Below are 17108 nucleotides of genomic sequence, written 5' to 3'. Positions count from 1 at the left end.
GTCATTTTATTTTCACTAGCTTGCATGGCACACTCCCACCTTAGGCTCTACTCTACATTTCACATCGACATTTGACACCTTGAAAAGATCAAATCAATCCAGATATTGATCCCACTCCACCCTCTTTGGTTGTGATTTTTATTGTAGTCCTCTTACGATTCTGTCATTCCCTTTAGTCCACACACCACTCACACCCACTCACACGTACACCTTTGCTTCTTGTAGCCAAGGCTCTAATTATATACAAAAAATGAATAGTAATTAGGCCTTTAATGGATTTTTCTGTGAAAATGACGATTGGTGTGTGATAACGCCATCTGGTGGCCGCTTTTACCTTGGGGTTGAGGAGAAGAAAAAAAGAAAGAAAGCTATAATGTCACGTTTTCGCTTCTTTGCCCCAAACATGACGATGGAGTCTTCCATCACTAATTAATATGGACGTGTAGCACAGACCTTTAGGGTACATTGTTACCCTAATATATAACACCTGTGTGAAACTATTTCAATTGCGCACACTCGTAAGAGTGCTGTGTTAATCCCTGGGCGACCAACCGTAGACATTTGCCTGGCTATCCTTCCTGCCATTTCTCATTTCAATAAATCTCCACGCTCAGTGAGGGCTACGCCGCGGGACGCGTCGGTCGGCACTGCGTGATCCACTTTTGGCAGACTGTTGTTGAGGGGAGTCCATCACAGAGAAAACGTTTCATATTGACGTCAAATGGATATGTGAATGACCCTTTGAGTGTAGCACAGACGACGTGGATCTTACATTTATCTGCGCACCCAAATGAAAAAAAAAAGAAAAGACAATCAGCTGCGTTCAATTATTGAAGTTTAATGGACGATCAGCAACCTCCAAATCGTTTTGTGCATTTGTGGTTTTTCTCCCAAAGGGAAGAAGAGTGTGACTGCTGACAGAGACCACTTGTACACAACTGTGCCAGTAGACAGGGAGTCTTTGAGGGCTTGTGGAGCGAACCAGACCGGCATATCAATCAGCGACCTGGGAAGAGACTGGCTGGATCCAAGCAGCGAATATTTAAACCACTGGGAAGACCAAGAGACTGATGGCAGTGTTTCTACAAGGTAGGACAAGAAAACAAATATAAAAGCATTTTTTCCTGTGTTGTCCCGCCACGTGTGCGCTCCGTGCCAAAAAAGAAAGGCGCAGGAGGTGCAGGATTTCGCACTCGCTGAATTTGCGTTGCGCATATGTGACAGACGCAGTGGAAGAAGCGGTGAACGGTGGAATTAGTAGACGCTGCTTCTTTCCAACGGAAGACTTCAATCGGTTAACAATGAACACCAGGTTGTTGGTTTTGGTTGTATGCTCCGCGATATTTTTCACGGGGCTGCAGTGCGCCTCGCCGAGGACCACAGCAGCAGGGGTGGATGCGTCCGTGGCCGGCTCCGGAACCACGAGCGGTGGCAGCAGTGGGGAAAATGGAGGCAAACGAGATTTAAATCAAACAATAAACTCCCGACTCAAGAGGAAAACGCTGGCTGTGGATTTTGCTGTCCCCTCTCTGTTGCGCTATTACCTGGCGGAGTTCGTGAAGAGACCCCTCAATGGAGACTGCCAGACTTTTAGAGGGTGCTACACAGTTAGTGCAAACTTAAAAATGCACTGCATACCTTTACAGAAAATCATATCTACTTTTGTTGACCAAAGAGCTGCGGAATCGGCAACAAGGAACGCATCTGCGAATGGACAGCTCCCTTTCTTTTCCAAGCGGCCGCTGTCCAAAGTTCTGAAATTAGGTCTGACAAAAGCCAGTCGCAAATCAAATCAAGTGGTGGTGGAAATCGGAGAGGATTTAATCAGGACGGCATGCGGAGGGTTGTCTGTGTACGAGGAGGCCCCTGTGTTGACCCTGGAAATGGACATCACAACTATTCTGGTGTGGTGGCTTGGTGCGGATGGGGGCCGACTGAGGGTCCGGCTCATGCCTGAGAAAAAGGCGCAGGTGCCCGGTGTCGAAGACCGCTACACTGCAGCTATACGCGCAGCTGACCCCCGCCTCTTTCTACAGATTTTCTCCCGGGGTGAGTCTTCTTCTTTTTTTTCCCCTGTCATCCAGCCCCCAGCCACATATACACACACTGCTGGTCAAAGTACCTTGTGCTTCTCAATCAAGCTCTGCTGATATGAATACTTGATGTTCACCCTTGAAAATGTGTGCAGCATCAACTCCATATGTTTTGACATGGCTTTCATGTTGACAATTAGTATGCATAGAAGTGTCAGCATTCAAAGGAATGCGCTCCGTGTTATGGCCTAATTATATCACAGTAACAGGCTCGATTTGTGGCCGTGTGTGTCTGAGGAAACAACACTTACTGAGTCCATATAGGTCTGCTAAGCTATAGTTTAGATGAGTTGGATTCTTCTCATATTATAGTTCCATTATTAGATGCTCTTTTTGATATTCAGATATTGCTCAGCATGTCATTGCAGATGCTGATGTCAACTGATTGTATAATGCACATTACTGGATGTATTTCAGAAATAAACTGACAAATACTGCAATATGCAATACAAGTTATAGAAAAAGTAAAAAAAAATCCTGACTAATAGTCAACTAAAATAACATGTTGTCCGTCAGTCAACAGGTAAGACAGGTTCGTCTTAATACAATTCAATGACATAATGCTGGTAACTACACTATTTGGAAAGCGGCACATTTCTATGTGGCACAAACATCCTTATACTGTAAGAACAATGCAGAGTGCTAATGCTAAGTGCTAAGTATGAACCTCTGGACGAATATAATCAGTGAAATTATAAACTGGGCTCATTCAGTACGGCATGGCTTATGACTTTATGACCCCCCCCGCCCCCCACCGCATAACCATCACATATTTACAATGATTCCACACCGCAGACATACTGTGCTAGCGATTTTGTTCTGTGGAGCATCACTCACTCACTCAACACCATTATCAACAGAAAAAATGATACTGATATGAACTGCTACTGCTACAAATATTGTTGAACATCGCAATTCGTTATCAATATTGAAAAAAATGAATGATTAACTGATGTGCGATAATTCCCAAATGCTTGGACATTTGTGAATTTGGATATCTTCCAAAATTTCCAACGAAGCCAGGAGACCTTGTTGTTTAATGATAGCATACATGCACTTTGCACAAATCCCAATTATGAGGGGATTTAAGTAGCAAAAGCTCCCTGCAGGGCCTCCTTGTCTTCATGACTTTCCCCTTGACATACCTTCTCCATTCCCCTAGTCACTCACTCCAGGAGGAAGGTTGAAATGAAGAAAAAGGGCAATATTCCGATTAGGCACAAATTAAGTCGTTATCTCCAAGAATGTTTTAGCACTCAATACTCCGGGGTTCATTCCCGCTTTCTTTTGAGGATCGGCACAATCAGTGTAATTGCTTAATCGCTTTGATGAGGGAGGCTGGCCCAGAAAAATACAGCTGAACCTATCCGAAAGCAAAGATGTGGTTTGCTTGTTTGGAAGTGTGGATACATGACAAATATAAACACATTCCCTCACTGATGGACGCAGCACATAAAATTACCACTTTATTTGTGTCGGTGTCTGCTCTCTGATGCTGACCAATGTAATGATTACATATGAAACAGTTGCGTGATATTATCAGAAAATGAAATGCATCTCTGCCTTTTAAAAACACCCAACCAAAGTGAGTGGGCCACCACTGCAGCATTCACTAGGTATTCTGCTCCAGTCAGATTCTAATGTTGGTAGGCAGTGATGTGATCTTCTACCTGCTTTTTAAGGTCATATTTTTAATTGCCACCACCTCAGCATAGCACTGAAATGTCAAATTGATCCACTGTTTGGGAGCCACAAAATCAAATGGTAGTGGCTGCACCTCCACTTACTAAACCTGTTGAGCTGTGTAACTTAAGAAGGATGAATCCATGCTCGAATGACCCCTCTTCATAAAATAAGAGGTTTGCATTAAAAAGGATGGCAATTAGTGTAGCTTCTGCGTCATTCACTCCTTCACTCCTGCAATAGATTTTGTGTTGTCATGGAGATGGATCTGATGTCATAATTTACATTAGTAGGTCCATATGATAAATGCTATCACTTGAATGGAATTGGTAACTGGAATTGTGCCAGTTATTCCTTATGACGTCGTGCTGAATACAAACTCACCAGACCCAAATATGGACAAACCTACAGCATACATTATAAGAGCTGCATAAAAGCAACGATATACAGTATGTTTCTTATTGTAGCTGTAGTTCACAGTTGTGTCCACTAAGTAGCATTTATTTAATATTTAGCCTCATAACATGGCCAAAATCTATGTATATCGACACCATTGCAAAATAGAACCAGAATATTAAACACTTCATCAAAGTAATACTGCTCTGACTTGATAACTTAATGACTATCTGTAACAATAGACATGAGCAGAGTGGACTTGTATCTTTCATGATTTCTCTGTGCAGGTAATATGATGACTCAACTTAAATCTGCCCTGTGTAATGCATCTAAAGTTGCTTGAAACTCTGAAATGGTTGATTAAGTTTGACATTTCTCTGTTGAATGTGCATGCTTGTTTCCCCCAGCCGCCAGTAAAAGACTGGCTATTAGCATTGGAATAAATGCCTGTTTTGCCACCCAGAATAATTTGACAACCATGCAAACATGCCTGCAGGAATCAAGGCATGAAACTGCACAGTGAACAGTGCATTTATTACTTACTTGCCCAGTGGGCCTTAAGGGGGATATCATTACTGGGAGTTGTTTGTACAAGAACAAGAGTGGGAGAAAAGAACACCATGCTAAGAAGGTGTGATCGAGATTTGACCTCTATTTTATTAACCTCTGTTATGGTTACTAAGTGGTGTCTTAATAGCTTTCAAAACAATAACTAACACACTCCAACACAAAGGGCATCCTGGTTCTGTTAATATGCACATTCCTACCCCCAAGTGAGACTCTTCTGCCAACAATGCTTGCAAAAAGAACTGGCATACTGTATTTTTGGCTTTTTTTTCTCCCCTTATTGTCCACAAAACAAATGATATCATCAGGGGCCTCTCACACACACATAATTGGAATATATTCCAAAAATACAACCGTCAATACTTCAAACAGGGGTTAACATGTCAACATAGTCAGCATTTATTCATTTTTCACACAAATCTACTATTCTTAAGTTAAAAAAAGAATACAATTTAACTAACTTGATTCATTTTAAAGTGGCACAAATATAATGTAAAGCAATACATATGATGTTCTTCAGTAATATTAAAAATACAGCTTCTTCACAGAGCTTGTGGGTACAACTTAAGGGAGACAATACATGTAAAACATCAGTGAAGTTATGGAAAGGTCTGAGTGGGGAGGATGACTGGTCCCATGTTACCCATAGATGGTAATACTTCTTCAGTCTGGCAGTGGTGCTTGAAGCATTTATGATAATACTATATGTTTATGATAATGTTAGGACTAAGACTATATGGCACTCAAATGCGACACTCCCAACATAATTTGTGACACAGAGGATAGTTAAAATGTGTACAAGGCTGCTAATGATGCACTAATCATAAATATACTAATATTTTATAAATGTTCTCTTGTAGTAGCTATTTCCCCATGAATAATAATGACATTCCAAATGTAACAAAATTAGATGTGGTTAGCAAAATGGTGGTGGGGTGTGGTATTTCACCAGTGACTGGATTTGAGAGCCACAGAAAAAGTGACATGACATGTAAGAGGGTGACTTTGTAATTATTGAGACTGTTTGTTTCTTACGGAGTTGCCACAGCGGCTCTTTTTGATCCGCATACTGATTTTTGAGTCCTTTAAATTCTGACTGCCCTTCCTGACGAATACCGATGATGCTTAGTGGAGTTTCACCTGGCTCTAAATCATTTGTTTCTTTCGGCTTTTTCAGTAATCAGGGATCCTGATTACAGGGATTACCTTCTTGGCTTGAGCCCTTTATATTCCGGATACCCTTCCTGACGAATACTAGTGCTTGCTATTGGAGATTCGAACCCAAGACGTCCGCTCCAAAGTCCAGAACACTAACCACTACACCACACGGTCTCTTTGTAATCATTGAGACTACTGACATTAAAAGCTTGCATCAATCAGCTGCTCATGAAAAGTCAATTTGAAATCAGAATGACAAGCCTCTTTGTTATTAATGCATCTCTGTGATCAATTTATCTGCCAGACGACATGACACACAGCAGGACTCTGGGGGATCTGGCCAACAAGTTGCACTGATCATTACATATGGTCAATTATATAGACAGCACAATGTTAGATCATGAGATTGTGTGTTGAAATTACTTTGTGTTGGGCAAAAAAAACCCAAAAAACACCCGGCACCCACAAGCCCGGGCAGTATGCATTATCACCGCCATGAAAGGTGAGGTGTGCTGCCGAGCCTTTGCCTGGCAGGAGTCATCACTAGTGATAGTGGATAAGAAACAAGAGGCACTCTTCCATTGTATGGCAATACCTTGCCTTCACGATAAAATGCATAAACCGGGGGTGTCCAAAGTGCAGCATGGGGGCCAACTTTATTTTTTACTGGTTTATGGCACATTGTATAACTATAATAAACAAAAAAATGTAATAATAAAGCCAAATGTCAATGAGAAACTATACTACTAACTAATAATATTGAGGAGTGCCATAAGATTACACCGTGATGATATTCCTCGTCGCATTTTTTAAATTTTCATAACTATTTAATAATTTCAATAATTTCATAACTATAATTTACATTATAGATTCTCACCAAAGGCCTGATCATGTGGAATTATGTACTTAACGTGTGAAATAATTCTAAAATATTTCTTCTATTTTAACTTTCACATAGTTTTTGATAGCGGGAAAAGCCATTGGTGTTCTCTCTTCACCTGAAATAGTTTTCACATCACAGATGTGCCTTGCCAGGGTTAATTAGAGGGACTCCTTGCCTTATTAATGGGATCGGGACCATCAGTTGTCTTGTGTGTGTGTGTATGTGTGTGTGTGTGTGTGTGTGTCCAAACTTTTGGCCTGCTGTTGCACTGCTGTTGACGTGTTCAGATCCGAACAAAGTTATTAAAGAGCGTCAGACTCTGTGTGACTGCGTTATGACGTTACACTATACGTGTGGCTTGACACAATGTGTATACATTAATTATGATAATTATGCCAATTATGTTTCTGTAATTTATTAAATAAATATGTTATTGTTATTATCTGTAATTATCTTTAAATATATTCATGACAATTTTTTAGCTCAAGAAAACAAACATGGCTCCCTGCATCTCTCCTTAGTGGAATATGTTTTGACAGCCCTAACATAAACGGACAAAGACAAGTTGATGACAAGCAGTGAACTGCCATTGTTCAGCTGCAAGCTGGAATATAGCACTTCTGGCAATAAGGGTTGCATGCACTAAAATAAAATAATCATTCACACTGTTCAAATGAATCAAAACAGATCATTATTGCCTTTACAAAAGCCAACTACTTGCTATAGTTTCTGTTTTGGATAGATTTGCAATTGCACCTAATGTTGTGGACACATAGCATATTTACTGTATACGCTTGTACACTGATCAAGTTGTCCTTGAAAAAAAAAAAAGTCAATTCATCATACACCATGAACACATTGGAGCATTTTACCATCGTGACGCACATGGCTGCTTGACTACTGTGTATTTTACTACCCTTACATGCATATACTGTATGTGCATGTCCATGTTTTATTCACATGTTGGCCCACATGACATGATTGCTCACATCGTGCATACTGATGGTATGCTAGGATACAGCAATCGGTGTCAACATGTCCAGGTACATCAGCTGGTGCAGTGGGGAGGGTAAATGTTGCAAATTCAAATAAGCTTTAGGTATTAATACAAAAAACGAACATGACATTTCACATCAGTGATTTGTAAATTAACTGAACTCAAGGTGACTGGCTGTGAATTCCCTTTTCGCTTCTTATTCAGCACTCTCCTCTTCTTCTACTCTTTCACCTGATGTTTTTGCTATTTATATCACCAGCAAGCTGCCTGTGTGATTAATGGTGATGCTTTTAAGAAGCCTCAGTGCACAAATAATGCTCAGGGCTTGGTATGGAAAGAGGTACATACTGTACATGAACTCTTTGCTTTTGATGCTCTACTTCCATAATGAGAGAAGTAAACAATTTTGGAAGTTGCTCTATGAAGTTTTTTTTTTTTTTAATGTCACTGTCAATTTCAATGCATCAATACCAGCTCTTTACATTTGGTAAATAATTAAAATGCACATTTCACCTATTTAAGCTATGAAGCACAAATCAAAGTGATACATTTACCTCTCTGCCGAGGAGGAGCAAGACTGTACACACAGACACGCACCCAATAAAAAAACTGTTGACTTGTTTGGGGTGATTTTTTTTCGGTGTATAACAAAATCTCTATTCATTATTGGTGCAAAATTAAAAAAAAAATGCTATGTCACAACATTTGGTGATTCTTGTAGTTTCAGTTTAGCCCTTATGCATCTGCAGAGTTTTTTGTTTATTTCGGATTTTTCCTTACAGAGTTGCCACAGCAGATCTTTTTGATCCACATACAGATTTTTGGTTTGAGCCTTCTATATTCCGGATGCCCTTCCTGACGAAAACCAATAGTGCTTACTTGTGGAGATTCTAACCTGAATCTGCTCCAAAGTCCAGAACGCTAACCACCACATCCCTTTTGCATCTGCAAAGTATTCCGTATAATTGTTTTTGTTTTTGGCTAAAAATTAACTACAGGAGAGCTTCCCTCTCCAAAGTGGACTCATTAATGATTGTCCTTGGCCTGGTGGCTTTGATTGCAGCATGTGTAAGCGGAGAGTGAATATTAATCAACTATTGAATTATGGTATGTTTTGTTTGGTCTGCATCATTTTCACAAGCACTGGACCAACCCCCACTCACGTTACATAAAACATTATCAAGAGCATAATGAATACAAATCGCTATAAGTCAGAATCAGTGGGAACCTACGCTTGGTCTCCATGCATCCACAATCGTTACTGCTAAATGAACAGACTGCTGTCTCATCGAGTGGAAGTGACTTGTATTTGCCCTGGCTTCAGTGGATAGCCCTTTTAAAATATTATATTTGTTTTAGACTGGAACAAGGCTCTTATTTTCTATAATTTATTTCATGTTTTGAAAAAACAATTTGGTTATTTTATTTTGTGAAGAGTTTCAGCTAAAATGAAAGGGAAGTTCTACAAAACTGTGGTGAGACCAGCCACGTTGTTTGGTCTAGAGAAAAAGACAGGAAGCAGAACTGGAGGAAGCAGAGATGAGGATGCTGAGGTTCTCATTGGGAGTGACCAGGATGGATAGGATCAGGAAGGAGTACCTCAGAGGGACATTACATGTTTGAGGCCTTAGAGATAAAGTCAGAGAGGCCAGACTGAGATGGTTCGGACATGTCCAGAGGAGAGATAGTGAATATATTGGGAGAAAGATGCTGCGTTTAGAAGAAGAAGAGGTTTATGAAGGAGGACATGAGGGTAGTTAGGTGTGAGAGAGACAGATGCAGAAGATTGGTGTTGGATGGAGGAGATTGATTTGCTGTGGAGACCCCTGAAGGGAAAAGCCCAAAGAGAAAGAAAAAGAAGATTAGGTGATTTTATTTATCTTGTATCAAAGAGAATACAAGACATTTCTTCCTATTGCTGCATGGGCAATTTTCTCTTGGCCAATCAGCACACTTGCTTTACCCAACAGCTACAATTGCTGTCCTAAAAAAGATGTATTATAAAAAAATGTATTACGGTATGTCCTATACCAACCTGAACCAGACTGCACTGTGCCTTTACCAAAGTTCCAGTTATTGTGGTAATTATCAATGAGTCCAAATACGATGTTGTTTTCTGAGTATAATGTTCTAGTTGTAGCTTGTTAATTGTACCCATTATTGTCCGGCTTAATATGAAATGAATATTTACTTATCATCTTGGTAATTAAATGTTTCCACATACTCCCTACAATTTGCTCGTGTACCACTCGGTGTACGTGTAACCCTGGTTGGTAATCAATGATATGAATAACACGTATTTTGTCAAGGTACTGTAGCCCCAATAGTGATGAAAGATGGAGTCCCCTGGTTCATACTGTCTCTCTCACAGTCTACATAAAAAAACAACACAAAAGCACCAATGGTAGTAAATATTAATGGGCTCTATAATTGGATTTCATTTAATGGTTTTAAATCTCAAAGGGATTATTCTCGCTTGCATATGTATTTGGTAATATAAGAAGTTGAATATGATTTGCATTTTTAGAATTCAATTACTAACATATACAGCCTAGCAGTACTATGCATTGATACATTTATTTTTAACATTGCATTGAAAGAAAACCAGCCTAAGCGCTTTATTCCTTGCCTTGATCACCAAAAGGACTAATTCAAAACAGGGAGGGAGAGAAAGTGTTGGGAGTATGTTCAGTTTTCTCAAAGAAAGCTAGGGATATAGGCGACTAAATAAAGATGCTTCTCCTGATTTAATATTTAAACTATACATTTGACTAGTGAAAAAAAGTCAGTTGTCCCTGTTCCTGCAGCATGATGAGCCTTATGTTTTCCATTGTCCTCCACTTCCAAATAATCTGCAGATAATCACGAAACATATTATATATTTTGTTTTTTTTGTACACAGTGCGCATAACTTTATTTTATACTCAGCTCAGACGTAGCCAATACATTATACACTATTGTGTGCATAGCTCCGCCAGCTCCTTTGGTTAGCATCATGGCGAACTTTCTGCTCCATGGCGTACTCCACTCTCGCACTCTGTTGCATGTATTTGCAGCAGAGTGGACAGTCATATCTGATGTTGAGTCTGCATTGGGTCTGTCATTTTTCCTTTTTACTGATGCAATTTTTGACATTCTTTGAACACATATAGACAACCATTCACACTCACATTCATACCTATGGACTATTTAGAGTTGCCAATGAATCTAACATTTTTACATGTACATTTATATCATACATTTTCATTACCATCCAGCCATCCATTTTCTATGCCGCTTATCCTCACTAGGGTCACGGCTATGCTGGAGCCTGTCCCAGCTGTCTTGAGGCGACATTTTCATTACCTGAAAACTATACTATATATAAGATCTTTTCACTTAATAGCAATTATTGTCTGTAATTGGCTAGTGACTAGCTGTTGGCCAGTTCTCTGCCTCTCACCTGAAGTCAGCTGGGACTGTGGGGAAAAGCGGTATAGAAAATGGATGGATAGATGTATGAAAACATTGATATTGCAAATTGTGCAGGATTATTATGGTCTTTTGGATGTCCTGTGATGATGTACACTGTAACTGCTCAGTCTGAAGTTGGTATACACTGAAAATATATTTGCATTTATTGTATTATAATAGGGCTGCAAGGCAGACGAGTGGTTAGCGCGCAGGCCACACAGCTAGGAGACCAGAGTATAATTCCACCCTCGGCCTTCTACCACTTATCCTCACAAGGGTCGTCAGGGGTGCTGGAGCCTATCCCAGCTGTCTTCAGGCGAGAGGCGGGGTACACCCTGGACTGGTCGCCAGCCAATCACAGGGCACATATAGACAAACAACCATTCACACTCACATTCATACCTATGGACAATTTGGACCTAACCTAACATGTTTTTGGAATGTGGGAGAAAACCTGAGTCCCTGGAGAAAACCCATGCATGCATGTGCATAATATTCAAGGGAAATAATGTTGTAAACTGTCTACAAATTTTTCATTATTTTTACAAATCAGAAAAATATATATTTTCAAAATCGACTGTCATCATTGCAAAGACTTTGTATGTATATCTACCAAGTGATTTTTGGGGAAGATGATCTGCATTAAAATTGAGAGGAAACGAGCATTTAAATGGATACAGATACAGGAAACATCGTCGCGGGCACACCTGTGGTGTTTGTTATGAGATGATGCACAGCATCACACACACACAGTGTTTGTCTGTTGTCTCTTCTTCCGTTTCACATTCATCATTTGCCAATCTCGTATTTTATTTCTATTTCTATTTTTATATCAAGCAAATTCCTGTAATATTTACTGTAGACCACAAAACATCAGTTGGGGCAGATTGTGGATGAAAGCCCCAACATTGAAAGAGGAAGAAAGAATTAAGAAAGCCATTACCAAATGTGCCTCCACTGCCATACGCACGAAGTGAGTGCTCTCAAGCCACATCCCCAGCTCCCTTTATGATCTGTAATGGGATTGTTGAGGAGCGCCAGCAGCATCTTCATCACAGGACAAAAGCCTGTTAATTGGATATAATTCGTCATAAAAGGTCAAGAGAGAGTGTTGTATCACCGTGCCCGCTTATCCCTTGAAACCTTCTCACACACATCCTGAATCCACACCGCCTCCACTCCTGTTCCCGAGTAGTTGATCTGTGAGAGAGGCACACACATGGAGATCAGGAAACAGGATGCCGGTGCCATGAGAGACGCTGTTTGTGGCTCATTGGACCAGCTCAAGGCAAAGAAACCCAACTTTCTCTTTTGAACTCATTGCCTTCAGACAGCTTATCTCCTCCAATGGAACAGATAAACTCATTCTCAGCAAAACTTTTGATGAAGTCTCAACTTCTGTTTTTCACTCACAGTTTTGTTTTGTTACAAGATGGTGTTCCAACTTAACTCAAACTTTCTGAGGCACTTCACTGGTATTAAATGACAAAGATAATTCAAGTGGCCTCATTTCTTAGTTAAGCTCTTCTCCATCTGGCTATGGTGTGAAACGACTTTTATGAGTATATTCCTGTATCAAACCCCTCACCCTTATTTTAATGAAACTGCCAATTTAAAATGAACTAACTTCTTTGTATTTCTAAATGTAACTAAGGTGTTTCTATTCACTTTTTTGTCCCCTCTCCCAAGAGGATATGCTTTTGTCCTGCAGCATCTGTTACATCATACAGTTATATGCGGATAGCATGACATCATCCTACCAATTCTAGTCACTTCTAGTATAGTTAATAGCTACCTTTTTAACCGAGGGGTTGGCAACATTGTTTTTCAGAGAATAGATTGTATAAACCAATATCTATATTCTTCACAATTAGGAGTTCAACTTAATGCATATTGTTGTATAATGGAAAGGTTGAGTGCAGTACGAGTGACAGCTGTTACACTGTAGCCTGTTATGGATACAATTGTATGTGTATACAACTGTATTTAACTGTATTTGGCTGGCGAACAGTCCAGGGTGTATCCCACCTCTCGCCCGAAGTCAGCTGGGATGGGCTCCAGCATACCCCCGTGACCCTAACAAGGACAAGCGGCATAGAAAATGGATGGATTATTGAAAATGCTTAATTTAGAATGAGAATACGTTAAAAAAAATTCTGACAAACACAAAATAGCGGCCATTTATGAATTCATTAATTTGGGAAAAAAACGTCTTCAAACTGCAAAGTGGTAAGAGACGACCGCACATCTATTTCAATGATTTTTTATGGGAAATGATTTGTCATGGTATTGAACTGCACAGCAATGCACAACTGCACAATATACTGTGTGGTGTATGTAATATTTTGGTTACCCTACATAAGAGAGGCAAAACACCACTGCTACTGAGTATACAAACATACTGACTGGTGAAGGATTGCTGTTGCTTGACTTGTACATTTGAAAGGTGTGACATATTTGTCGGATGTCAGCATGTTTGTGTGTGTGTACATGCACGCTTGAAATGGGGGCCCCAGTTGGTGCACATGGTGTTGTGCATTAATGTCATTGTGCATTTGTATATTTTCGTTCATGTGTCCAAGTCCACAAGGGAGCACTGAGGTGCTTTCAGGCAAGAGAAACATCCCTTATGTCTGATCATGCTGGATCAGTGAGTAAGAGCAAGCAGCTTGAAGTCACATTACTATAACAAGAGGTTGAACAAAAAAGAAAATATCAGCAGTCGTGTGTATTTTCTTGGCGCCAGCTGGAGAATGCTGTCCCTTTCATTCTGGTGCGGAGTCCATGAAATGAAGTCACAACAACCTGAATGCACACATACGTCCCATCTAAAATCATGTCACTGTGACATTGGTGGCTCTCCTTACAATGTTCAGTCAGATAAGAACATGCAGTAATGTGCAACGATGCCTAGTGAGTGGGTTTTCACAAAGCAGGTGGTTATGATTTAGGCTGTTGTTAATTTGGGTTTATTAATAGTGGTGCAAGTAAAATGACATTATCAATCAATGTCAGTAATATCAGTGTATTCTCATCCAGGAATGTCTGTTCATCAGTTGAAACACACAGTCAGGCATGCATTCAGCAAACTTGACTCAGGGTGAGTGGATTACGTGGGATTACACAAGCCCATGGAAAATTAAACATACAAGCTAAATATTTCACAACTGCCATTACAATGGAATAATTGTAATATACACCAAATGCATGAGTCTGTGATAGACCTTATCTATCACCTAACAGGTACTGTATGTCCTTATAAAACCCTTGGCTACTGTCCTGTGCCAGGCACAATGGTGAATACAGCTGCCTTTAGGCAAGTTGGGTAAAAAACAGACAGACTTTAGGACAAATGATGTAAGGGTTAGAAAGTGTCATTTTGTCTATTCTTTAGACCAGAACTTCAGACCAGACCTCGTAATTTGTCATTCTTCTCGTACCAACACATCACAGAGGAATAAAGTGGTAAGCGATTTGGTTTTGTTCTACAGTCCCTGTACATGTCTCTCTCAAGCTTTGTTCAATTTGTGCTAAAATACAATTTTGCATGGAACACAATATAATAGTGGGCGGCACGGCGGTCTAGTGGTTAGCGCGCAGACCTCACAGCTAGGAGACCGGGGTTCAATTCCCACCCTCGGCCATCTCTGTGTGTAGTTTGCATGTTCTCCCCGGGCACGCGTGGTACTCCGGTTTCCTCCCACATTCCAAAAACATGCTAGGTTAATTGGTGACTCCAAATTGTCCATAGGTATGAATGTGAGTGTGAATGGTTGTTTGTCTATATGTGCCCTGTGATTGGCTGGCGACCAGTCCAGGGTGTACCCCGCCTCTCGCCAGCTGGGATAGGCTCCAGCACCCCCCGCAACCCTCGTGAAGAAAAAGCGGTAGAAAATGAATGAATGAATGAATGAACAATATAATAGAGGGAACACAAGTATTAAAAAAAAAACTCCAAGATCCAGAATATTAATGCACAATGTGCAGCTTGGACAGAACCAGGCTATGAAAAATGATAAATCTAGGTGTGAACTGTACGTTCATCCATTTCTATGCCGCTTTATTCTTGTAAGGGTTGTGGGGGGTATGCTGGAGCCTATCCCAGCTGACTTGGGGCAGGAGGCGGATTGGTCACAGATGTGACTGGCAATTGAATTATGCTACTGGGGAGTCACTTGCCGGCCCTCCTGACAGCATTTTGATCCAGTTATAGTTCTTTGGCAGAGGGACCGTGCTTCATGTGCATTTGTGCATCAACACGCAAGAGGTAGTGTTTTGCTGAAAGGCAGCAATCACAATACTCTTTTTCTCTTTGACAAGCTATTTAGCTTCTGGTGTAGTAAACAAATGGCGACTAAAGCGACATCCATCTTGGTAATTTTTGTATGTATGGCAAGGAAGTATTGTATAGGTGTTCATTGCCATGTGTTGGCTTATTTAGAGTTTTCGTATTTTATATTTATGAGGACAACTTGTGAGGAGCTATTGCATTACAGTCATTTTATGACTTGGCTACGTTGCATGAGTGCATGTGCATGTGCATGTGGACCACCCTGGACCTCCTCTTCCAATCTCTCCAGAGGAGGCGAAGTCCTATCTTGAGCACAGATCAGAGCACTCACATCAGCCAAACGTGCTGGACTTTAGGTGTGAAGTGGTCCCAAGCACAGTATGATTGGCCAAGTTTGAGTATGCCCAGAGTGTCATTTATCTCCAACAGCTCCAGTCTCTGCTTTTGTATTGAGCATGACTCAATCAGACTGACAATGAATGCCAGCTGGCTGTCAAGGCTATAAAAAAGAAACAGGGAAAAAATACAATAAAGGAAAGAGAGAGGCCAAATTAATGGATGCCAGTAGAAACTAAACAAGACCCTGCTTTTACTCTGATTACATATCAAATGAAAGGAAGCCATTAGTGATGAATTGTATTGACTTTGTGGCGAACTTGTGATGGGCCAGTGCAGAGAGTGAGTCTCTTATACACCGTTGTTGTCTCTGGTCAAATTAATTAAGATAAACATCGTCAAAACCAAAGTAAACTGCAGTTTTTGGGGAATTTAGCCCATTATTGACAATCCTTACGTAAAACATGAACAGGTCTTTCCCTTTTCTGTGCATTGTAGCACAAGAGTTAATATGAGCTAGCTAACAATGAACATCATTGGGACACAGCTATTTAAGCCCTAACAAAAACTAAAAATAAAAATTTACATAAATGACCTGTATATTAAACGAGCTACATTGATACTGTTATTGTAGCTGCTAACACACAATACTAGATTTCTGGCGGAATAACACATCGCCTCACAATAAGCTGAAAAGTTGGTCAACTTTGAGATTCCATATGCTACCAATAAAACAACAGGACTGACACAGTGGATACACCAGCTCTCAACTCATCAAGATGCTCTTCATTCTGAGCGTTTTTATTTTACATGAGGATTATTTTGATATCACCAGCTCAACAGGGAGCACACGTCTTGTGCTGAAAGATACAGCTCTTCCATTAGTCGGCATCCCAATGACAGCGTGCATTGTAAGTAGCATATTTGTTGTGTGTGTGTGTGTATGCCTGATATGCCTAGCAGACAGCAATATTATTGTCTTACCTTGTTGACGGAAGTGTTATCATCAATGAACCTGTTCTTGCATCATCACATCATGTATATAAAACGTTGTTAGAGGTTTTTTTTAGAAGGCTTCAGCATCGAAACAGGTGTGTCCCAATGATGTGCATTGTGAGCTAGCTCATATTAACTCATTTTCTTTATAATGCAGTGAAAAGGGAAAGGAATATGCGTTCATGTTTCATACAAGCATTATGAGCGATGGGCAAAAAAAAATACAGTTCATCTTTAGATATGAAGCTATACTTA

At 40.3% G+C, this 17108-nt stretch overlaps 1 protein-coding gene across 2 annotated transcripts in view; it reads left to right on the top strand.

Annotated features, from left to right (window-relative positions):
• Positions 1-358: 358 nt before the first annotated feature.
• Positions 359-17108, top strand: part of alk (ALK receptor tyrosine kinase) — a 266664-nt gene continuing 249914 nt past the window's right edge. For both annotated transcript variants that reach the window (XM_058091041.2, XM_058091039.2), the window contains exon 1: positions 359-2049. In XM_058091041.2, the coding sequence (XP_057947024.2) occupies positions 1302-2049 (748 nt within the window). In that variant the 5' untranslated portion in view covers positions 359-1301. The remainder of the gene's footprint in view (positions 2050-17108) is intronic.

The sequence above is a fragment of the Doryrhamphus excisus genome, linkage group LG14, assembly GCF_037039965.1.
Source record: "Doryrhamphus excisus strain RoL-2023G ecotype Guam linkage group LG14, RoL_Dexc_Guam_v1.1, whole genome shotgun sequence".
Lineage (NCBI taxonomy): Eukaryota > Metazoa > Chordata > Actinopteri > Syngnathiformes > Syngnathidae > Doryrhamphus > Doryrhamphus excisus.
Note: the sequence above shows the minus strand (reverse complement) of the source record. Positions and strands in the feature narration are given on the sequence as shown.